Source organism: Lissotriton vulgaris, chromosome 9 (genome assembly GCF_964263255.1).
Source record: "Lissotriton vulgaris chromosome 9, aLisVul1.2, whole genome shotgun sequence".
In the NCBI taxonomy this organism is placed as follows: domain Eukaryota; kingdom Metazoa; phylum Chordata; class Amphibia; order Caudata; family Salamandridae; genus Lissotriton; species Lissotriton vulgaris.
In genome coordinates this window covers 186,357,954-186,383,942 of record NC_141697.1, presented here as the reverse complement: position 1 = coordinate 186,383,942, position 25,989 = coordinate 186,357,954, and the positions used below count along the sequence as shown (strand labels likewise).

The window sequence follows — 25,989 nt, the reverse complement described above, 5'->3', positions numbered from 1 at the left end:
GTAAAAGGGCCAACTCCCAAACAACCAGGGAAGCACCTCCCCCAGACAAAGAGTCAAAGATACTAGAGGCATCAGGGAAAAGAGTAGCGGCACAAGCCTCCAACTCGTGGAGGATAGCTAATACACAAGCTCTACTGGCTCGGTACGACAGGGCACATTACGACCAGCTAGAGACCCTAATGCAACACCTACCTGAGCCTTCCAAAGCACAAGCCCAAGATCTCATACAGGAGGGAAAATTCATAACAAACGCCTCCATCAAATGCGCGCTTGACGCAGCAGACACTGCAGCTAGGTCAATCAACACTAACGTTCTACTCCGCAGACATGCATGGCTGCGTATTTCTGGTTTTAAAATGAGGTACAGTCCACTATCCTTAACCAGCCTGTTAACCAGGACTTTCTGTTTGGCCCTGCTATCGATACCATTTTGGATAAAATGAAAAAGGACACAGAGACAGCAAAATCTATGGGGGCATTGCAGTTTCAGCAACAAAGGGGCTCCTTTCGTCGCTCCTCATATAGGGCAAACACACCAGGACATACCTCACAAACAACGGCCTCGTATAAAGGTAACGCACAAAGTTCCTTTGCTAAGCACACCACCAGAGGAGGCTACAGAGGTAACAATACCAAGGGAAGAGGACGTGGAGGCAATAGCACCAGAGCCTCCACTGCCTCAAAACAGTGACTCTATCACACTACCTCCAGACCACATAACACCGGTCGGAGGCAGACAACAACAGTTCCTACCCGTCTGGAACACAATTACCACAGACAGGTGGGTGAGAGAAATTATCCAGTCTGGCTACTGCCTAGAACTGACTTCTACACCACCAAACATACCACCAAGACATCGTCCAATGTCCAGAGAACACATCACCCTATTACAACAAGAGGTGAATTGCATGCTAGAAAAGGGGGCCATAGAGCAAGTCCCTTTCCAACAGCAAGGGAAGGGAGTGAACTCCCGATATTTCCTTATTCCCAAGAAGGACAGCTCTCTCAGGCCAATATTGGACCTCAGACCCCTAAATCAATACATCCTGTTGGAGCACTTTCATATGATCACGTTACAACAAGTGCTCCCGTTGCTACAACAAGGGGATTTCCTAGCAACACTGAACCTCAAAGATGCGTATTTCCACATACCCATCCATCCAGCCCACAGAAAATACCTCCGGTTCACAATAGAAGTTCAACACTACCATTTCAAGGTTTTGCCATTCGGGATTACCACGGCTCCATGAGTGTTTACAAAATCCTTAGCGACCGTGGCAGCACATCTCAGGAGGCAGCACGTCCATGTGTACCCTTACCTGGACGATTGGCTTATACAAGCAACATCGTACCAACAATGCGCACAACACACGTCTCAAACAATCCAGCTGTTACACAGCTTGGGATTCTCAATCAACTACACAAAATCACATCTGCAACCATCCCACATACAGCAGTACCTGGGAGCCACCATAAACACCTCAGTGGCAAAGGCGTATCCAAACCCAGCAAGGATAGCCAGTATGCAGACACTCATTCGAAAATTCCAGCCACAACACTCTCTCCCAGCTCAAGTCTTTATGCAGCTCATAGGCATGATGGCCTCCTGCATATTCATTGTCCCCCATGCCAGACTACAAATGCGCCCATTACAGGAATGCCTAGCACGGCAATGGAACCAGGCTCAAGGACAACTAAAAGACCTAGTGTTGGTAGACAGTTGCACTCACAACTCTTTGCAGTGGTGGAACCCACAAAACCTTTCCAAGGGGCGACTGTTCCAAGAGCCGGTTCCACAACTAGTACTCACAGCGGACGCATCCCTGACAGGCTGGGTAGCCCATCCCCTTCAATACACGGTACAGGGGCTCTGGACAAACACGCAGAAAAGACTGCATATCAACCAACTAGAGTTGCTAGCGATATTCCTAGCCCTGAAAGCATTACAAAACTACTTGTACAGCAAGACAGTGTTGATCCGGACGGACAACATGACTGCAATGTACTATATCCAGAAACCGGGAGGAACGCACTCTCCACAGCTGTCCCATCTGGCACAGAACATATGGAAGTGGGCGATTCCAAAAAACATTTTTCTCCTAGCAGAACACCTCCCAGGGAAAGACAACCAAGTTGCCGACCTGCTCAGCAGGCACAGCCAGCAGTTACACGAATGGGAGATTCACCCCCAAGTCCTCCAACCATGGAGAAATCAGACACCCAGATCCCAACCAAATGAACCTAGCGATCTGGCTCCTGAGGTCTTAGAGTTTGGGGCTCTTAACTTGCCCCCAGATTGCATGAATATCATTAAGGAGGCAAGAAGACCAACCACACGCGCGTGCTATGCAGCTAAATGGAAAAGATGTGTTATTTACTGCAACAATAACCAAATCAATCCATTAGACGCATTAATACAAAACATTATATGTTACCTGCTGCACCTACAAAGATGTAACTTGGCATACTCTTCAATACGGCTACACCTTGCTGCCATTGCAGCATACCTTCAAAACAGACAACACTTTTCACTGTTTAGAATACCAGCAATCAAAGCTTTCATGGAGGGTCTAAAAAAGGTGAATCCTCCTAGGACCCCCCTTCTCCAGTCTGGAATCTCAACATAGTGCTTACCAGACTCATGGGCCCTCCTTTCGAACCTTTACATTCTTGCGAAATACAATTCCTAACGTGGAAAGTTGCTTTTCTAGTGGCCATCACCTCACTCAGACGAGTGAGTGAATTACAAGCGCTTACAATTCAAGAACCTTTCATGCAGGTACACGCCAACAGGGTGGTTCTTAGAACAAACCCTAAATTCATGCCTAAGGTTGTATCCAATTTCCATATCAACCAATCAATAGAACGGCCAGTGTTCTTTCAAAATCCACAGTCAGTAGCTGAGAGAGCACTGCACACACTAGACGTAAAGAGAGCTCTACTGTACTATGTGGACAGAACTAAATCCTTTCGTAAAACAAAGCAAATGTTTGTTGCATTTGCACCACAGCACAAGGGGAGTCCAATTTCAAAATCAGGAATAGCCAGATGGATAGTTAAATGCATTCAGATAAGCTATCAAAAGGCAAAACGCACTTTAACCGTCCCCCCAAGAGCACACTCCACTAGGAAAATGGGGGCATCCATGGCTTTCCTAGGAAATATTCCTCTTGAAGACATCTGTAAGGCAGCCACATGGTCCACCATACAGACTTTCACAAAACATTACTGTATAGATGTACAAACAAAACAGAAAGCTGCTGTAGGCCAGGCTGTTCTCAAAACTCTTTTTCAAACTGCTGCAGCTGGCACATGTAGCCACCGTTAAGGGAGAGACTGCTATACATTCTATGCACAGATATGAAATCAGCAGCCCACATGCCTCGAACGGAATATGCTACTTACCAGAATGCATCTGTTCTTGGCATGTAGGGCTGCTGACATTCATATCGCCCGCCCTCCTCCCCGGTGCCTGTAGCAGCTGCAGCATTCTCTCTGGCATGGCCATCTCTTACTTTGCTATCTCCATCTCTGCCACAATGGCGAAAAACAATCTGAGGATGGAGAGGATGCCCATGCGCACTGTAGTCCAAGGGAGGAGTCACCTATCTTGTGATACTTCGAAAACTCTTCCAAGACAACAAGTGCAATTATCCGGACCCAACACTAGGCGGCGATCTATGCACAAGATATGAATGTCAGCAGCCCTACATGCCAAGAACAGATGCATACTGGTAAGTAGCATATTCCTTCAGCCTCTAACCATAGATTTTAGTGAGAATGACTGAGGCTGCTGGGCCTTGTGGCCTCTTGCATCATGCTAGTAACATGTTCCAGATGGCATATGTGGGCTTTGTAATGGTACTTGAAGTTCCAGTGGGCATAGCATCAGGGGAATCTCTCCAGCATGGTTCAGATCTCAAAGGGAACTGTACAGTGGTGGTTGACCAACTGCATTTTTGCTCCGAGTCAGATCCTCCTCCCTTCCCCAACCAGACCACACAATAGTGACAGATGTATCACTCTTGGGATGGGGAGGCCATCTGGGAGAGGTGGAGGTCAGAGGACTCTGAGCTCCGGCGGAAACCGGACTCCTCATCAACTTGATGGAGCTCCGAGCAATTCACTTGGTACTAAAAGCCTTTCTTCCTTCAATCAAGGGAAAGTTGGTTTAAGTGATACGGACAACACCACCGCCATATGGTACAACAACAAATAGTACGGGTGATGTCCTGGACCCTCTGTCAAGCGGCACTGGAACTTTGGACTGGAACAGCAGGCATATCCCTGTTGGTTCGACACTTGGCAGGTTCTCTGAACTCCAGAGTGGATGAACTCAGTCGCCGATGTCTAGCAGATCACAAATGGCATCTCCATCTGGAGGTGCCACAAGGTCTTTCAACGGTGAAGAAAGCCTTGGTTAGATCTATTCCACTTTGCCAAGAACTCACAATGTAAGCAGTTTTGAGCGCTGGAATTTCCAAGGCAGCTTTTGCTCGGAGACGTTTTTCATCTTGACTAGAGTTCAGACCTCCTATACGCCATTACGCCCATACCACTCCTCTCCAGAGAGCTCAAGAAGATCAGGAGCGACCGACTCAGTCATTCTTGTTTCTCTAGAGTGGGCACGGAGAGTCTGGTATCCCCAGGTTCTCCAATTGAGCATCAATCCTCTGATCAGTCTGCCCCTTCAGGAAGGTCTTCTGTCGCAGCAGCAGGGGAGGGTCCTCCACTTGAACCTGTCAACTCTAAGCCTTCTTACATGGAGATTGAGCAGCGGCAGTTGATAGTATTCAATCTTCCTCCCGAAGTCTGTAATGCTATTTTGGCAGCCATGCATCCCTCTCCCAAAACCGTATACGCTTGCCGGTGAAACAAATTTGTAAACTGTTGTACAGAAAGGTCTATTGTTCCTCTTTCTACATCCCTCTTTCAAGTTTGGCTCTTTATTTTGACTCTTGCCCAGCAGTGCTCTGCACTGGGCACTCTCAAAGGATACTTTACAGCCCCATCTGCCTCCCTGAGGTTGCCAGATCAACCCTCATTATTTAAATATCCTATTGCAAATAGATTCCTCAAAGGCCTTGTACATATGTTCCCACCTTCCCCTTTCATTATGCCTCAGTGGGACCTTAATTTGGTTCTTACCTTCCTGATGTGTGCTCCATTCGAACCTATGCACAATTGCCCCCTCCAGCTGCTTACCTTCAAAACAGCCTTTTTAGTGGCAATCACTTCTGCCAGGAGGGTGAGCGAATTGCAGGCTTTGCATTCCAAGCCTCCTTACCTGCCAATATTCCCTAATAAATTGGTGCTTCGCACTAGGGCCTCTTTCCTCCTGAAAGTGTAAACCCCATTCTTTGTGGGGCAATCTGTCACCTTGCCCTCTTTCTATGCTCCTCCTCACCCCTTTAAAGAAGAGGAGCGACTCCACTAGCTGGACCCAAAAAGAGCATTGTTGTTCTACCTTAACTTCACTAATGAGTTCCGGGTGGATGGCCAACTCTTAATGGGATACTTTGGAATGAAGAAAGGTCATGCAGTGCTGAAGAGGACTGTCTCATGATGGGTTTTCCTCTGCATCAAAATTTGCTACACTTGGACCAAAAAGCAGCATCTTGAAGCCTTAAGGTGTCATTCCACCAGAGCTAAGGCTGCTACCACGGTGTTGAAACCTGGAGTTCCAGTTCTCAACATTTGTCAGGCAGTAATGTGGGCATTCCTGCACACGTTTACCAATCACTACTGCCTGGACAGACTATTCTGCATGGGCTGCCTTTTTGGCTGGTCTCTCCTACAGGACTTCCTGTTCTAAACTTATCTGCAGTCCCTCCTCCAGGGATGGTATTGCTTGTGTATGTATTCAGAGTCTGCGGCTAGATGTCTCCCTCAGATGGACAAGTTAATTACCTTCGGTAACGCCTTATCTGGTGGAGACATGACATAGCTGAAGATTCCTCATCGACCCACCCATCCTCCCTGCACTGTGGACAGGTTTCTAGGGTCAGGGCTGATACCTTTCAGGGCCCTAGTGCAGAAAAACACAAATGTCAGTGCACTTCATGTCTCCATTCTTCTGGTTTGGAAAGTCATGAAAACTGACGTCAGCATGCTGAGGTGGTGACTATATAGATGGCATGGACGTCACAACTGCACACTGGTGGTGGGAAAAGAGGCCGCGGCCTGGGGCGACAAATGGTGGCTGGAGTCTCTCGGCAAACTGCCCGAACCAAAAAGTCTTGTGAAAAACCTTGGAGGCTGGGTGGATTCCGCCCTTAACTTCACTCATCAGACCAAAAAGGTTGCTGCCACGTGCTTCGGGATCTTACGGAACCTTAAGCCGATTCTTAAGTTCTTTGACCCTCAGACGTGCCAACTCGTAGTGCAGGCAGCTATCCTCTCTCGGCTAGACTATGCAAGCTCGCTTCTCCTGGGCGTAAACATAGCGGAGAAAGTAAGACTGCAACGAGTTCAGAATGCAGCAGTAAGAGCTCTGACAGGTCTCCCTCGGCATCAATCAGTGGCAAGTACACTTACCAAACTCCACTGGCTTCCGGTTGAGACGAGGATACACTTCAAGACTCTTTATGTCTAGCATTTAAAATCCTGAAAACCGCTTCTCCGCCCATGCTAGGTCCACTATTAACACCATATACACCTCGGCGCACTCTGCGCTCGGAAGGACAGAACCTTGCAGTCGTCCCCCGTGTCAAGTTATCACGGATGGGCCGCCGATCCTTCCGGTATTTGGCAGCCAAGCTTTGGAATGCTTTACCTTCCCAAATCCGCGGTCTGAATGACCTTCTGTCTTTTAGGAAAGCTATAAAAACCCACCTCTTCTGCTAAAAATGTTTGTTATATAAGTTGCAACCTGCAGCCGCAGCAACCCTCTCTATATTGGTGCAAGAGCCGGGACGCCCCTTTGCTTGGGCAGATGAGCGCAATAGAAGCGTATATAACATAACATAACAGACAACCTCACGCGGAGCAGACTGATGCCACTTACCAGCCCGCAAGGGTATTGCTAGAGGACAAATCTTCCATGATCCGGTCTGACACCTTGGAAATTCAAATGTAAGAAATCTGTGGCTAGATCATGTCACTGTCAGATAAGGCATTACCGAAGGTAAGTAACTTGTCCTTCAGGTGCCAGACGATGTAAGTGTTATAATGATATTTACGTTAAGTTAATGACACTGGCCGGCCACTGACTTTGCTCTTCAAAGCAATTTTGCCAGCAGGGGATCTTTTGTGTGGCGCCCACCTGCTGGAATGCTCGAATGATCCTGCAATAAGATGAGGTACATCATGAGCTGATGCTTGAACTTTTTCCTTATGGAGGGCGTAAATGTATTATGCCTCCTTATGTTAGTAGCCTTCCTATGGTAGCAGCCATTTTTAACTAGTAATATTATGATACTTTATTCATGAAGAAAAAATCTGAAGATAGTTTTCCTGAATCTCTGAGAAACTGATAGAGAGGCACTCCTTCAAACGCATCATCTTGCCATGGGAGGTGCTTACACTTTTTGTATGTTTATGGTCCTGGAGATGGCATGAATGTTATGACTGTCGTGTTTCCTTCAGAAATTCCTTTTGACAGACAGGCAGGCTGTGGGCAAAAGTGCTCTTTTCTGCAGCTTTAGCCTGAAAGCATGCAGGAAACTTTGCTCTGCTTACTGAGTACATAACTCAGGAGACTTTTTTTAACATAGTTTAAGTTTTAATTCGGGTGCCTTCCTTTCCCGCTTATAAAGAACTGGGGACAAAATGTACCATTATAAATGCAGTTGTTTTCTTTGTAGTGTGTGTCATACTTATGGTTCAGTATATTCAACACTGTATACTTAATTTTCAGGAGGTTTGCTTTAACAACAAAAATTCCTGATACAAAAGGCTGTCACAGATGCTGCATTGGTAAGTTTGTGTAAATATTTTATAGCTTTATTATTGAATGTGTAAAAACATTTGATGCTGAAAGGTATTTTTTTTTAAAGGTTTTTGGTAAATGAGTTGGAACAGTCTAATAATGTAACAAAAATGTTTTTGATAGTCATTTTATGTGTTCCATGTTCTAAACAAATAATACCTATGTGCTGTAATGTTTTAGAAAGGTGCTGTATTTCTTCTGTAGATTATCTATAAAGCTATCCTAGCCTCTTGGCTTAACTATGAAATGTGTTTAATATCTTGGGAGCTCTAATGAGCTATGCTAGACCTACTCACTGTAAAAACAATCTAGATCACAGGGTTGCTGGACAGACAGAGCCGGGCCCTAATTGTAACAACTGGGGTTTACACCACTGCTATCCTGAGGCACCTGTACTGCGAGCCACCCAAGTGGGAACATTTACCCCTTCTAAGCTTGACTCTGTGTAGCGAGGTACAGCTGTCAAAGCCTGAGTTAGAGGCTCTGAACTCATCCACACAACATAGAAAACTCAATAAATCACTGACCAGTTAATGCCTTTGCTTTTAAAACTGAAAAGTACTTCATTATTTATACATATTACTAAATACTAAGCTCAAACTAACTAATATGTAGACCTTGTCGGGTGGAAATATCTACGGCGACACCCACGTTCACCAGTAACCAGCAGCAAGCCTCTTCATCCAGCTGTGCAGGACAGCAGACTGTATTTTAATAGGTGTACATGGGTTAGAGAGAATGAGACTTAATTAGTGAGACTTAAGCTAAGGTAAAAAAAAACTGGTCAGAACCCTCTCTCTCTCTCTCGCTCATTCCCTTTATACTTCAGTGTTTATATCGAACTTTCCCACCTGTATACATTTAAGAAATGTTAAGAGGGTTTTACCCAAGGTGAGGAAGCTGGGTAGGGTACCTCTTGGATCCTGAATAGGAAACATAAGGAAAGAATATAAATTATCTAGGAAGGCTATTGTTACCAAGAGGTCTAGAACTCTCTGTAAGCCATACATTCTTTCTGCACTGCCTTAATCTGCTTTTGAGCAGTGGCTGCAGAATCAGAGGCGAAAAAATCTTGAATAATGTGCAACAAATTCCCATGTTCCAGCATGTAAAATTTTACCAACCGTATGGAGGTACTCCATCATCTTCACTCTGTTGATTTGTTAAAGTGGTACTTTAAGCGAAGTGTGACCGAACAGCTCTTGGTGGAGTGCACATAGTAAGACCATCGATGTCTCACTTTTGTGTCATTGCGTACAACATTGCAGTGCAAGTTATGATCCACCTTGCTGTTTCAGGGTTACTCATTTCATGACAAAGTACTTCTGAAAGGACACCTTAAATTAGCGGAAAAGTTAATTTAGTGAAATGTATGAACTCAGTCCTTGAACTGCCAGATATTCAAAACACTTGGGGCCTGATTTAGACTTTAGCTGGCAGTAGTCCGATTGTTGGGGTGGAGTAGGACATTACCTAAGCCTCCCTGACTGCTATCTTCTACGTTAAGTGATGACCACCGGCCCATCGATCATCTGTGCTTTGAAAGATACCACATCACAACGGTTCACTTCAGGGTTCAAAAAGGTTAGTTGTCAGTGGCTGTCGGTTTTGATGGTCGTCCCCCAAATAAAAAAAAAAAATGCTTTTCAATAACAAGCTCACAAAGTGGAAATTTATTTGTGAAAAACAAAAAACTAATGACCCCCCCCCCCCCCCCCCCAAACCCTAGGAATTTCCTCTAAGGGTGTGGAGCCATTATTATTTTTCTGTCCCACACCCCAGGTTTTTCATGGCGTGACAGTACAAAAAACAGACAACACATCTCCACCCAAAGTAAGAGGTGTAATGCCCTTACTCCAAAGGGTCTTACTCCTTTGGAGGAAACAATTAGTTGACGGAGTGAAAGGGGGCTCTGTCAAAGGAAACCTAAAATAGATATGCAAACTAAGAGATAGGCGGACTACTCTGTTGTGTTTGTACTCTCTCCACCAAACACTAAACCAGGCACCTAATTTGCTCATGAACAGTCTGACACCTGATGAGTTTACCAGAAGACATAAGGAAGAAACAGGATCTGTAAGGATTGTTCGGTATTGATTCTTTATGCATTCGTTCACGTTCTTATACTTTATTTCATATGTCATCTTTCTATTCAGTAAACACCAGCACCTTGCCCTTTTTTTAAAGTTAATGTATGAGCATATACATCAGGCTTTCTATGCGGCCCTTTTCTTTGCACTAGTTCAGTGCAGGTCTTTCATCATATTAGGTAATTTATTCCTGTGTGGACCTTTACCCTCTTGTGAGTATTTAGATGAAGCATCATTAAAAACTGATTGACCACTGGTGAACTTTTTCTGGGTATTCTTTTACTAAAGGATTAGAGAGAGTCTATTCTTTATTATTCCATGCAGTGGCACTTTTTAACCAAGAAAGCAGATGGTGTCACCCAGCTTGTGACTTTGGGAGTCATCTTATCAAAGGTTTCTTATATCCAGTAAAATAATGATGCTTTAAAAAATATGGATGTTGAAAATGATCATAACTTTTACCTTTATGATAACTTATCCTTCTCGAACTTGGGAGCAACAGCTCTTAGCTCTTGTTCTTGGAAAGGTGTGCTTTAATCACTTTGACCGTTTGTTGTTGCAGTACAGAAACTTCAGATTAATACATTCAAAAATCCACATCTTTAAATGAGTAATATGAAAATTAAATGTCATGCTTAACATTAACAAAAAAGTTCCAAAAAATTTGAAAGAAGCTGTCTGTTAGGAACTACCCAGAAATGACAACATTATTGTGTGCCAAATGAAAGATATTATCCTGAGCTGTTAGTGTTTTTTTTTTTACCAGGCTGTGATTTTCCTTAAATGTACATAACAGTTTTTGAACACTTAAAGTAACCAATCAGTTTCATAGAGAAGAGAGGACTCTGCAGGTTGTGGTGTTCTCAGACACTGGAGGCAAGCCTGGGATCTGGAGAAGGCAAAGGTCTCAAACGACATGGAAACTGGACTGTATTATTTAGAGATGACCATGGGGTTAAGGCTCTGCTGATTGTCTAAATTAGTTGTGTTCTTTTGTTCGAAGTGTTCCTTACCAACAGTGTTACTTTATCAATTGTTCATTTATTTGGCTATGTTTATCATTTTGTTAAATAAATATGAAACCCATGTTCAAGCATGTTTTTCTATTGGTTGAAACAATATTCCTGCTGTCATGACTGTCTCGCGGGATGTAGAATTGTATTAACATCACCTCCAAAAACAGTTCTGAGCTCAAAGCAGTCTACTGAAATGTTTCAGGTTTAGAAAGAAACTCTTGCGTTTGTTTATGGGTGCATAGACGTCTGGCAGTCCAATCTCCCCTGTATTTTACTCTTCAGTATACATTTTTCTATTTGACTTTTTGTTGTTGTTACATCCCTCCTAGTTCAAATTAATCTTTATTTGGTATGTGTGCTGGATGGAAAACCTAAGGCTTGCTAGGTGAATGTTAGGTGTAATGTGTCTTTGGTAGTGTAAAAATTATGTGGGGGACACCAGGGAACAATTGAAGGATTTTAAATAGTTCAGCACCATTCTTCCCCTTTATTTCTGACTTGAGTGTTTTTACATCACCAGTGTCATGTAATCATAAATCTGAATTAATAAATCGAACATTCATATAGGCATACATTTATAGTGGGGGGTTTGGGTCAAACCTTTTCAATCATTAGTTTAAGCTCTCATTCACATTTTATTACCACCCACCACTGCTTACAGTGTTAGGCAGTGGTTCTGCTCTCTTCAGCCATTAACTCTTTTGCATTGTGATAGATTGTGTTTCGTCTTTATTAAGTGTGCCCATCTGCCTAAAACAAAGTGCACTACTGTTCCAATACTCGTAGGTAGTGCTTTACTTTGCCAATGATTTTTCTTTCTGCTTCCCAAGGCTAGACCCAGTGAGTTAGCCAACGCTTTTTAAATAAGCTGCTGCAGTGATTTCCGCTCATTGGCTTATTTTCATTATAGCAGGATTTACCAGTTTGTAAATCAGTTTCCCTTCATTTTCATGCATCTACCACATCAAAGATCTTGTGGAGGTGTACCTTCGTTTTGATCATTGTAAGACCTTTCTTGGGGTAATTGGTTAAATAGAACACTATACAAACTGAGTTTTTGGCACCTCATAAGTGGGAGTTATTACTCAACGGAACCCATTTTATCAAGACAAGAATAAGGAAGAAATAAGATAAAACCTGCAAGGCTTAAAACCCATGCCATTCTTGTTACATGGAGCTGTGTGAAGTGGGTACATTAATCATTTAGCTGTTCCAGCAGTATGACTAGTGTCCTGCAGGGAGAACAACGATCAGTGCAATAACATCATCAACCCACTCAGGTGCCTTGCTTGTTGTGCTGTGAAACAGGCATGTTACCATTGCATGCTATTTCATGATGCTTCAAACCTGAGACAAAAGGTGGCACTCCTCTCTCTTTAGCAGTTTTGTTAAACACCAGTGTTAGCTTAGTATTACCTTCTGAAAACGTACTGAACACATGGATCTGTGCAAGAGGGGTCCCCCTACGCTGTTTTCCCCTTCATAAAAAAAACTTCAGAAGCTGCTTAAAAACAGGACCACTACAGAACCATCAGGTGGAACAATGGGACTAGGACTCTGAAGACAGGACAATCAATAGAATCAGGGCTGGGAGATCATGATCTGTTAGAACAAAAGTACTGAGAGGATAAAGGCCAAGTCATTAAGGACAGAGGTTCTGGGGGGTCAGATCACAAGGACTAAGAGTTTGTGTTTGTATAAAAAAATGTGTTCTGGGCACTGACACTTACTGTGCCTTCTGTATATATTCTATGCTATGTGCCAATTGATGAGTACACTATAGATAAACTTTGAATATTGATTAATGGGATTTTAGGACACCTACCTACCTAGCCAAATGTATCCTTTTGATATCTTTTATATTGTCAGCTACGTACCTTTTCATTTTATCCGCCTTGAGAAAGGCCCAGGTGGGAAGGGATGAAACACGCGTTGGCTGTTAGCTTCACAAGAGATCTGGTTCACTGTTCGAACCTGCACCTTTGTCTGATTATAAATTAAAACTGCACTTTCCAGTCACTGTTTGGATTTATGAATTTTGCATATGGAATACGATCAAAAAGATAAACAAAAGTTGATTTCGACATCTAAATCTCTGATGCATATGCTCTAGTGGGAAAGAGGCATCTCCCACATTGAGGTCAATCGAGAATATGGATACTTCACCCAATAATAAAGGGTTTGTGACTCTTGAGATAACCCCTTTTTTCTTTTTAAAACACAGATTGTTTTATATCAGCTGCAGGTGTTTCCTATTTATACTCGGACAGTTGTCTTGGCTATACAGAAATACACGGGATAATCTCAATTACTTTTATTGTGTGCCTTCAGGGGCCCTGGTTCACCATCGGCAATAACTATTTTTTGGGTGATGGTGAACGGTATTGGCAAAAAAAAAAGTTGCCATTGCTTGTTTTTCTAAATTCTGCTCTGCCAGGTTGTGTATAAGTCACACAGCAGTTGAGGATTTAGGTGGAACTGATGTGTTTTTTATGGAAAAAGGCATTCTATGGCATACCTTAGAGACTCCATGAATGTGGGTATTGAAGCACTTCGTGGCACCCGCAGATTTAGTTTGAACACATTAGGATGTGTGAGGACATGATCAAGTACCCCTTCAGCAGTAACATTACAGAGGTAAATTGCTGGTCTCCCACTCTTTCTAAATTTCATGTCTCGCCATGAAGCGACCCCACCTCTCTAAAACCTTCAAGTGAGTTTTTTTGTCTGTACACAAACTCTACTGAGGCAGGCTCCTTAGCTGTCTGTATATCCCATTTTGACAACTATCCCTCATTTAAACCGTTAATTTCTGGGATGTTAAACGTAATGCACCATTATTTTCCAGGTGGAATCAACCAGATCTGATCCCATCTGCTCATCTCATTGGATGATCCATCCCACGAATACATAGAAGCCTTACCTTCATTGTCCAGTCTCATATTAAATTTGTTTAATTATTTTGGCGATGCTGTGGAATAGATTTGAAAAGCGTAGTATGCATCATAAAAAAGTATTGACATTTATCTTTGATGCTTTTCCTGTCTTATGCATGGATGTTCTCCTGAAATGGTCTTCTCCTCGAGAGAGAATTATTCTAAAATATGTTATTGACAGATAATACATTAAATGTAAACCCGAGTGAATGAAACCTTTTTGTTTACTTTCAGTGAGAAATCCTTACACAGGGCACAAGTACCTCTGTGGTGCTTTACAATCTGGAATTGTTTTGCTACAGTGGTATGAACCGATGCAAAAATTCATGTTAATAAAGGTATGTTTTTATTTTCTTTGATACAGCCTCTTCAATTTCTACTTTGATGTGTCGCAAAACAGTTATTACATTTGTTGTTGTTTTCTTGGCATAGTATGCCACACATTTTTATTTTCATGCATGTTGCTTATGTACATGCATTGACCTTTTTACTATTAATGCATTCAAGAATGTTTTATGCTTCCCAAAGTGTAGTCATTGTAAATGTCCCATAAATTGACCTTTTTGCTAGTAATGCGTTCAAGGCGATTTTAGGATTCCCAAAGCGTAGTCATTGTAAATATACCAGTATTAATAATATATTCATAATTTGAGTGTATTAGATTTCATGATCAGTGTTTTATTTTAAGGAATGTCACAAACTTACTTTATTCTAAAGAGAAGTGAGAAGACTGTCCTAATATCTTAAACCCTTGTTTTGATGGCTGCATGCTACTCTATTTAAATTGGGGCTCCAATATATATATTCCACTATTGGTAATATCAAGTATCCAGTATAGTGTGTCATGAGCTTTAGTGACTTCCATTCCAGTTTTTCTGTGCACTACAGACCGGGAATCCTGAGCTATCAAGATATTCTTGCCAATGTCAATGGACTGAGGGAAAGCAGAAAAATCGGTAGAATTTGTGAATTCCTAAATAAGTCTGGCGCCCATATTCTTCTATTAGAAGAAACCCACCTTAATCCACAGGAGTGTAGATTGGCTTTTAAAAATCAAAAATGGATACAGGATATTCTATGTTCTCAGCAGAGCAATAATACTAGAGGAGTGATGATAATTATCAGAATTAATAGTGGAATAAGGGTTGAGAAATATGAAACAGATAATACAGGCAGATGGCTGACCGCATCATTGGTAGTGAAAAACATAAAGATAACATGTACTGTATATTATGGCCCAAACCAAGATGCGCCAGAGGCCTTGGTTAGTCTGAAAACTAGCCTTATCGAGTTGAATGCCCCCATCATATTAGGTGGCGATTTTAATTTGGTATTCGATCCTAGATTGGATCGCACTTCTAAGGCTCCTGTACCTCCACTACTTAGATCTAAAAGGGAGCTTGGAAACATAATAAAGGACTTCAATTTGATAGATGTCTGGAGGACTAAGAATCTGAATAACAGAGACTATTCATTTTATAGCCACAGACATAAGAACCACTCACGAATTGATTTTTTTCTTATCGATCAAAGTCTTCTTTCTGAGACCCTTTCCACTGCTTATATTTCGGCAATATTATCAGATCATTCCTTAGTGGAGCTAGTGCTTAAGCTCCCACAGAATTTACAAGTTAGGAGATGGACCTTAGATAGATCCTTATTATCACAAGAGAATCTAAAGCTTGAACTATTGAAACATATGACAGAATATTTTCAACTAAATAAGAGCACTGTATCGGAGCAAATATTATGGGATGCTTTCAAGCCTTTCTTAAGAGGTATATTTACATCCGAAATGATAAGAAGAAATAAAATTAGAAAAAAGGAAAATGAAGACTCTATCTCTTATAAAGCAAAAAGAGCAAGATTTACAGAAAGCTTGCTTAGAACAACGGATCGATGTGACATCCATTCAAAAAGAGTTAGAGAACTTAAAAATTAAATACCGGGCCAACCTAGATAAAATTATTAAATTAAGGTGGGATACGAGTAGACTCCAGAATTTTTCTTATGGGGAGAAATGTGGGCGAATACTAGCTTGGAAGGCCAGAGCAGATCGTGTTAGGAATCAGATATCCGGTTTGAGGATACAGAGCTCTGGCGATATATCATCAGATAGCGGTGAGATCTTGAGTGAAGTTAAAACCTACATGCAAAATCTATATATGGGGAGCAATGACAAAATATGTTTGGAAGAGGTAGCTCAATGGTTGGAGGGAGTAAGTATACCACGCCTAACAGAGACGGATAGCTCTTTTTTAAGCTCACCAATTAAAGAGGGAGAGGTACATGATCAAATTAAGAGGATGGCCAGCGGTAAGGCTGCAGGCCCAGATGGGCTCCCAGCCGAAATATACCAAATAGGGGCGGAAATTTTATGTCCCATTTTAACAGCCCTTTTTAATCGAATACATTTAGAAGGAGATCCTATACCCCCGACATGGTCACAGGCCACAGTAACCCTAGTTTTGAAACCTAATAAAGACCCCTCATTGGTTGAGTCGTTTAGGCCAATCTCGCTGCTGAACGTGGACTATAAAATCTTTGCAGGGGTTTTGGCAGCGGGATTGGCCAAAGTTATTAAGACTATTGTTCATGAGGACCAGAGGGGCTTTATGCTGGGCAGACAATTAAATGAATTGACCTTTCAGGCCATTGCGGCAATTGACTTTGCTTCAGTGGAGAAGGTACCATTAAGTATAGTAGCCATCGATGCCGCTAAGGCCTTTGACCAAGTAAGTTGGATGTACCTATGGGAAGCTCTGTCAAAGTTTGGCATACCGACTAACTTTATAACATCGATAAAAGCGTTATATTGCCAACCCAGAGCTAAATTCTTAGTAAATAACTTGCTTACAGATTGGGTTAAAATTACACGTGGCACTAGGCAGGGTTGTCCCCTATCCCCCTTATTATTTAATTTATACTTGGAGCCCTTTGTTATCAAATTACGATCAGATGATCTAATCGAACCTTTTCGCCTGAATGAGCTAAATTTGAAATTTGCCCTATATGCTGATGATCTCCTAATGTTCACATCTAACCCCGAAACGTCAATCCCTCAATTATTTCAACAAGCAGAAGCATTTGGAGAAGTTTCTGGGTACAAAGTTAACAAAGAAAAAACTGAGGTCATGCAATGGAACCAGGAGGTTAGGTTTCCTGGTGTAAAGACCCGTATGAGATATCTTGGCATCCAGCTTGTACAAAACATTACAGACATACCCAAAGTTAATTTGAAGAGGGTACCTAAAGATATCAATACACTTTTACACCGATGGTCGGGATTGGCGTTAAACATCTTTGGTAGAGTTAATCTGTTGAAGATGATCATACCAAAGATCACCTTCCTTTTTAACTCAATACCTCTTTCATTTAGCCCTAAAGATATTGCCAAAATACAGGGACGGATAGGGTCCTTTATTTGGAACTCCAAATCGCCCAGAATTTCTATGAAAAAACTTAGAAGAAAGATTAAAACAGGCGGGCTAGCTTTTCCAGACATTCTCCACTACTGTCAAGCTTTTCACTTTAAAAACTTTAGGTCAATGGCCGATAAAGCTGACTCATCCTGTTTGGGTCAACTATTTCAAGCTTTGTTACATAATATTCCTCAAGGTAAAGAATTTTTTTTATTTAAGTTCGGAGACCCGAAGTTCTACAAGAAGGTCAGATTAAAAGTCTTGGGAACAGCTTTGCGAAATTGGGTGTTTATCAGGAAAAAATTGGACATTTCTTACTACACTCCCCTTGCCCCCATATGGGATTCGCCGGGAACGCCGAAATGCCTTAGAGATCAATTATCGATTCCTCTTAGAACAGCGGGCATTGGACAGTGGCAAGACCTCATCGTAGACTCTAGACTAATGGAGTGGGGTTCATTATCCAGATTAACAAATGGAACCCTTACTAGATTCAAATTTTATCAATTATCCAACTGGTGTAGTACTATCACTTGGAATCTCACAACTAATCCTAAATTTGATCTAGTAAAGAGAAAAGGGAGCTGGAAAAAAGAAGTTTCCTTTTGGTACGACGCACTAAATGAGAAAGATCAAGCCACAGAATCTGAACTTAATAAATTATGGGGAGAAGAAATAGCTTTACAACATGGCGAATTACAAGGTCTTTGGGGAGATTCTTTTAAATTGTTGCATACGGTTCTTAAATCTGCCCCCTTAAAGCGAAACCACCTGTTTACATTATATAGAGCGTATTTTTCACCCAAGAAGCTGTCCAAGTTTACGAATATGGATTACTCTTGTATGCGCTGTAAACTTTCCAAGGCAGACGACATACATATGTTCGCTGAGTGCCCTAAATTATCTCTCTTTTGGTCCAAAATAGAGGAATTTATAATAGAAGTGTGTAATATACGGTTTAAAATTACTCCGATGATCATTTTTTTTGGGTTAGAGTTTGGATCTCCGCTTAATGAGATGAGGACTAAATTTATATTCTATGCAATGATTATAGCTAGACGAGAAATATGTAAACTTTGGAAGTCAGAGATCATTCCTACCTTTGCAGATTTTTTAAGCTATATTATATATATCAGTGAAGCTGATCTTGCATGTGATAATTCTTGCCTTGACAAAACTTGGGCGGCCCTGGTGGCCTGGCGGAACCGATGATATATATTCCTATGATTTCACCTGGGTCCTGTGGACGCTTGGTATCCTACCCAACTGAGGGCCGTATAGACTATAGGGTATGGAGTGGACCTAGCTCACAGTGGAGACTGGAGGGGTATCCGACCTTCTCTCCCAATCTGGAGCCAAGACGGTAGTTTTGGTCCAGTTGGACGGAACATCGCATTGAGGAGAGGAGGAGATACCCTTTCTAGAATACCCACTTCTGGTATATGAGGAATACAAAAAATTAAAAAAAAATTTAAAAAAAAAAGATATTCTTGCCTTTGTTATTTTTTATGATTTTGAAATTCTTTATTTCTGTTTGTTTCCAAGTCTTTGGGCTTGAAACCCTACACCAAATATTATTGACAGTTGTTGGTAACTAATTTGTATTCTGTGTGTCGTTAGTGATTGAAATGAATAATAATGTAACAGTGTGTGAGCTAAACTCCTTGCATCATCCTAAAGAATCCATGTTTTCTGCTGAGGTTCATTCAAAATCCAGATCTAGACCTTGTTAATGTTGGTTTCCTCATCAAATATCCCAAAAAAGACAGATGAAACACAAGTACTCCACCTCTTGTCATGAGTACAAAGAGAAAAGAAGAAAGATTATTCAGACGCCTCCTCGAAATCTATTCCAGTATCGAGAGGTTACGTCTGAAGGATCTAGTGACCGAGCCATCTTTTTGTGCATCACATAACCAGGTTTAGTGTTTCTAACAAGTTATCCAGTATTAGGGGTGTCTTTCATAGATTCACTTGCCTGAATCATTCCCCGTCGTCGAGATGGGAGTCCCAGGTTCATAAAAATAGTAATGTCCTATTACACATATAGATAAATAGACCCAAGGGCCTCACCTTAGTAACATATCCTTGTCCTTTTGTAGAAAGGACTTCACTCTAGAGAAGAGCCAATCCGCTATCACCTCCCTCTAGAACCCTCCTGGAAGGAGCCTCAGTCCCTCAGATTTTCAACCGCACGTCGTGCTAAGGGAGTCTCCTCTGAGCTCTGCTCAGTTTTCATTTCTCAACTGGGTTTCCAGTGTTTCTCTGGTACCATTTTTGTTTTCTGGACTAGAGTTACTAATATCTTCATGGCTGAGACACCAAAAAAGGTCTTTTTAGGCCCTGTGGTTCGTGTGGGAAGTAAAGGCTGCATATAGATGACCAACATAAAGACTGTCTATATTGCCTGTATCCAGATCATTCTTCCAAGGATTGCAAGGTGTGTCGTACCTTCTCCTCTAAAACCCTCAAAGATCGTGAGGGACGTCTCCTAATCTGGCTTCACAGATTGAAAGATAGAGACCAGCTGGAATCTTCTGAAGAAAGTGAAGGCTCTTCAGTTTCTTCCAAGTCTTCTCAGAAGAGACCAAGAGTGACTTTGCCTGGCCCTTCCACACAGCCTCATCAAAAGAAGACACTGAAAAAGTCTTCAGAGGTTCCCACCTTCAAGAAGCCGACTTCAACTCCGTTGACGACGACATCGGCGACGACGGTTAACGACGAAGAAAGCTGTTTCTTCAGTACAGTATGTCACTACGTCGACGACTACTGTTTCAACGTCGATCGCAACAGCGTCGCTGACCAAGTGAACGACTACGACCCCATCGTCGACGGCAGGTAAGATTGTGTCATCGACGATAAGCATCAAGAAGACACCGTCGACGACGAAGCAGTCGGCGCTGCGCTCGCCGATGACTGACTAGTCGACTAGCTTGACGACTAAGACATCGTCGACGTCGACAACACCGTCGATGAAGACTCTGTCGACGCGAACACCGTAGACGAGGACGCCGTCTACGAGATCACCAGCGATGACACCAGTATCGACGATGACACCCAACGACTACAACATCAGTCGACGCCTCGTCGTTGACTACCACTCCGTCGACGGGCTCGTCGACGACGATGGATCCAAGTTTGAAGAGACATATGTGCTTCTTAGGATCACAAAAAAGATTCTAATGCCGGAGGTAACATCACCAAGTAGAGTCCAACCGCTGCCTCCAGCATGTCTCCTTGAGGAGGAGGATTCAGATGAAGGGGACATGTTCCAAACTGCGACAAGCCCCTCTGAGCGTAATGTGAAATATCAGGAAAGTTCTGATGAAGATGAGGAGCAGGAGGAAGAATATCATCCACCTCCTCCACCAATGGTTTGCCTTCCAGCCTCTTTAGTCCCGGACTTACAATACCTCATAACCGATTACAAACCGATGTTTCCACAGTCACCTGCACCTCAACCCTCAGCAGTAACTCTCTCACCAACACCACAGCCTCCACCTTTTAATTTAAAGCCGGATCTAATCAACTTATCACATCCTCCGTCTACCGATGAAGACGAGGAAGACGACCAGCATGAAGAGGGAGAGCTTCAATCTAACCACGATGAATGGGATTACTGTCATTCCCTGCCCTGCTTCTCCAGTACAGGCATAAGCGGACTCGCCACCCGGAGATATCGGAGGGTTCCATAATGTCATTGAGAGGGCAGCTCAATGTTTCCAAATCCCCATAGTCTCTCTCCAGCAAGAATGCTTCTTATATGATTTTAAGGAGCCCTTAAAATAAAACTGTGAAATTGATACCTATAATAGAATACCTGTGGGGACAAGGTGTTAAAGTGATGCAGAACCCTTCCTCAGTACCTCCGGTAGTTCCTCGCTTAAACAAGAAGTACAAGGGCGCCTGACACTACGCCAGCCGGACTCTGTGATTACACAGGCAGCTCAAAAGAAGTCCAAAAATCCTTCTGCCCCGTTGTCAGCTCTGCCAGATAAGGAAGGCCGAAGGCTGGACAATATTGGGAAACGTTTTTCAACAATGTCTGCTCTGACAGTAAAGGCGTCTAATACCTTAGCGCTTTTGGGACATTACAACAGACAGTTATGGGCAGACATAGCCCCTTATCTAACAACCTTGCCTGAGGAATCGAAGAAAGAGGCAAAGAAGATATTACTCGAAAGGAAACGCTCAGCGTCGTAAATAATAGACTGCGCGATGGATATCGCAACAACTGGATTTCGTCAACTTGCCGGGGCAGCTGCTTTGAGAAGGCAAGGTTGGCTGAAGGCAACTTCCTTTCGTCCCAAGATTCAGACGAAAATCTTGGATATGCCTTATTATGGCCAATTTATCTTTGGACCTCAGATTGATGAGGCATTACAGAGTATTAAAAAGTACACGGATACGGCCAGAGCGTTGGGAACTCTCCAATACAAAAATGTGTCCTTTCGCGGCTCAAGAGGGAGAGGACAGTCCTCTTACAAGGGGAATTATCAATATCGGTCATCATACTCTTTGGGGCAGCAACATCGGCCACAGTTTCAACAACGCCAACCGCAGCACCAACAATCTTCGTATGGAAAGCGTCCTTTTGGGGTAAAAGCCACTGAAAAGGCAACGCTCATAAACCATGACCTTTCCCTTCGGCCAGCCTCCAATTCATCTCTGCCCTCAAAGATTGGAGGAAGAATTTTCCATTTCCTAGAAAATTGGTAGAAAATTACCACGGACCAGTGGGTTCTACAATTAGTTCAATTCTGCCATTCATTGGAGTTCCGTCACATACCTCCCCGAACTCCTCCCCGACCTATGCTTCACAAAAATCTGTGTCTGCTTCTCCGAGAGGCCTCTCTTATGCTCCAGAAAGGGGCGAAAGAAAAAGTCCCTTTGTCCCATCGAGGGAAAGGAGTTTATTCACGCTTCTTCCTAATTCAGAAGAAGGAAAAGAAGTGGAGGCCGATTTTAGACCTGAGAGCCCTCCACAAATTCCTAAAGAAGCAGTCATTTTGTATGGTAACGATCCAGGAGGTTTTACAACTCCTAGATATAGAAGATTACATGGTATCCCTGGATCTTCAGGATGCTTATTTTCACATCCCAATTCACAGAAATCACACAAAAAAATAAGATTTGCAGTAGCGGGCAGACACTTCCAGTTTTTTGTCCTTCCTTTCGGACTCAAGTCTGCACCTCTCATTTTTACAAAATGCCTCTCTCCAGTGGCTGCATATCTCAGACAACAGCACCATCAAGTTTTTCCATATCCGGACGACTGGCTGATCAAAGCTCCATCCATAGAAGACGCGTCCAGGTCTTCCAACGCTTGTTTGCAAATTTTTAATCGTTTAGAACTCCCACTCAATTGGGGAAAAATCAGTCCTTCTACCGTCACAACGTATAAATTTCTTAGGCGCTACACTCGACTCAAAACGGAGAAAAGCTTTTCCATCACAGGAGAGAATGGAAAAGCTGGTGACACTGGCTGTTCTCGTAGCCTCAAGGAGAACCTTAACGGTTCGCCTTTTCAAGTCCCTACATGAAATGATGTCATCATGCATCCTACTTGTTCCGCACTGCCGCCTAAAGATGTGCCCTCTCCAAGAGGCACTCTCAGCACAATGGGTCCAAAGTACAGGGTCATTCGATGATCTCATAAAGATGACTCCTCAAATTGTCAAAGCTCTGCAATGGTGAATGTCTTCTTGAAATCCTTCTCAAGGCTTGCCCTTCTTAATTCCAGCTTTGCCACATGTCATCACAACGGACGCCTCTCTGGGAGGCTGTGGAGCTTTCCTCCAAGAACTGCAGATAAGCGGAAACTGGTTCCCTTCCGAAAAAGGGCTTCATATAAATCTCCTCGAACTGCAGGCGGTCTTCCTCCCCCTTCAAGCCTTTCTCCCAAGAATCAAGAACTCACTAGTGCTCGTACGTACGGACAGTACCACGACGATGCACTGTCTCAACAAACAACTGCACAATATCTCACTTCGGGCTGAATATGTCCCAGGCACGGACAACGTCCTAGCCGATTCACTAAGCAGACAACACACAATGTCTCACGAGTGGGAGCTGGATCAAGAGACCCTCAACCAAGTATTCTCTCAATGGGGGTACTCCTCTGATCGACCTATTTGCCATAAAAGGCCACGCCAAATGCCCTCACTTTGCAAGCTGGCATCCCCAGAAAGGATCTCTAGAGAATGCATTTTCGATCGCATGGTGCAACGTCTTTGCGTACGCCTTTCTGCCGTTTCCAATCATTCCCAGAGTCCTCAGGAAATTGAAGGCGGAGCCTTGTACACTCATTCTGATAGCCCCAACCTGGCCACGCCAACATTGGTTCACAGAACACCACTGTCTCTAGAACCACCAATGCGATTTAAGCAGTTTCCATCCCTCCTCACGATGAGCAACAGGCAAGTCCAGCATCTGAATCTGGCATCTCTCAGATTATCCGCTAGGCTCCTGAATTCAAGGAATTCCAGAATTTAGATATTCCACCAGATTGTAGAGCCATGCTGGCTCGGGCAAGAGCAGATAGTACCAGCAAAACATATTCTTTGTAATGGAAGAGGTTTAGTATTTGGTGTAAAACTCAGAAAATACATCCTTTTTCATCTTCTCCAGAACAAATACTGCCTTACCTTCTCCATCTAGCAAACTCGGGCCTTGCTCATGCTTCCATCAGGGTCCACTTGGCGACCATATCCCGTTACAGGATATCTACTACAGGTCCTTCTCTCTGGTCTCACAGATTGATCAAACCGTTTCTTAAAGGTCTCTTCAGGTCTTTTCCACCCGTGAAGACTTTACCGCCTACCTGGCAACTTAACACGGTCCTTAATCAGCTCATGAAGCATCCCTTCGAACCGGCACACGGGGCAGATCTGAAGTACCTCTCTTGGAAGACAGCACTCCTTCTTGCACTTACTTTGGCAAGACGAGTAAGTGAGCTCCAAGCTTTCTCAATTCAGGAGCCCTTTCTCCAATTCAAGCTAGACAGGGTAATATTGCGAACAAATCCCAAATTTGTACCAAAAGTCCAGTCTGAGTTCCATCTCAATGAACCTGTTGTCTTGCGCTCTTTCTTTCCAAATCCTCAGACTGCAGCAGAAAGAACATTTACATTCTCTGGACCTTAAAAGCTGTCTGAAATTTTATATTGAGAAGACAAAATTCTTTCGTAAATCTAACCAACTTTTTGTAGCTTACAGTAGACCCAGGAAAGGTCTTCCACTCACTAAGCAAAGTATTTCTCGCTCGATCTCTGTAGCTATTGCATGCTGTCACAATCTGGCAGGTCAACCCCTGCTTTCTAAAGCACGAGCCCATTCTACTAGAGCGATGTCTACATCCATGGCGTTGTTCGCAGGAGTACCAATCATAGACATTTGCAGAGTGGCAACATGGAAGTCGACACATACCTTCACCAGACATTACTCCCTGGATAAAGAACTCATGAAAGATGGCGAAGTACTGCTTGTCCGACAGCAACATCTTTTTCAATAGAGGTGAGCCTTCCTTTCCTCCCACCATCCTTTTTCCATGTGCGCACATTTCTTTATTGTATTGTTTGATGGTATTACTGCTTATTATATAATGTTCCTATTGGTCACTTGATATGTTATTATCTAATGACTTGTATATTCTATACCAACCGAAATGTGCTTATCATTGCTTGCTACTCTGATTCAGGCATGTGAATCTATGAAAGACACCCCTAATACTGGATAAGAAATGAATTACTCACCTGTAACTGCAGTTGTCCAGTATTGGTGTCTTTCATAGATTAACATGCAACCCTCCAGCCTCCCCTGGAAGGACTCCTCCAATTCTCTCAGTGATGTACTTTAGCACGGTGCTTCCGAAAATCTCAGGGACTGAGGCTCCTTCCAGGAGGGTTCTAGAGGGAGGTGATAGCTGATTGGCTCTTCTCTAGAGTTTGGTCCTTTCTGCAAAAGGACAAGGATATGCTACTAAGGTGAGGCCCTTGGTCCTATTTCTCTATATGTCTAATAGGACATTACTATTTTTATGTACCGGGGACTCCCATCTCGACGACGGGGAATGATTCAGGCATGTGAATCTATGAAAGACACCAATACTGGATAACTGCAGTTACAGGTAAGTAACGCATTTCCTATGTTTGCTATTGCTGTCATTCAGTGATGTCTCGCACAAGCGCAAGTTTCCTTATGGTCCCTAAATCTTCTGTTGCGATTTAATTCCTTTGGAGTCATTGTAAGACAAGGACTCTTAGAGTAGACACATGCGTCAAACGAATACCTTAGTTATATTCAATAAAGACTTTTTAATTGCTGTTCTCAAGACTGCCCATCCACCTCCAACTTCCTCGTTTCTGGGCATGGCTCTCTAATCTCTGTTAAAGACATACCTGTTTCTAGTATTTTTGTCTCTGTCTTTTAGCTTGCCCTCCATTGAGCAGAAAATTGGGTTGAGCCGATTAAATTCTGGGGAAGTGACATCATGGTGGTATGCTGTTGCAGCGTCACTTCTGTGAGTGATGTTGGCACCTGTGTGCCCAGGTGTTGGATTGGTGAATTGCTTCAAAATTTTTTACATCTAGTCTGA

At 42.9% G+C, this 25,989-nt stretch overlaps 1 protein-coding gene across 1 annotated transcript in view; it reads left to right on the top strand.

Moving 5' to 3' along the window:
• Positions 1–25,989, top strand: part of MAP4K5 (mitogen-activated protein kinase kinase kinase kinase 5) — a 577,489-nt gene that overhangs the window by 439,792 nt on the left and 111,708 nt on the right. Inside the window, exons 25-26 of the mRNA XM_086937299.1 lie at positions 7,859–7,917; positions 14,207–14,310. Coding sequence (XP_086793425.1) covers positions 7,859–7,917; positions 14,207–14,310 — 163 coding nt within the window. The remainder of the gene's footprint in view (positions 1–7,858; positions 7,918–14,206; positions 14,311–25,989) is intronic.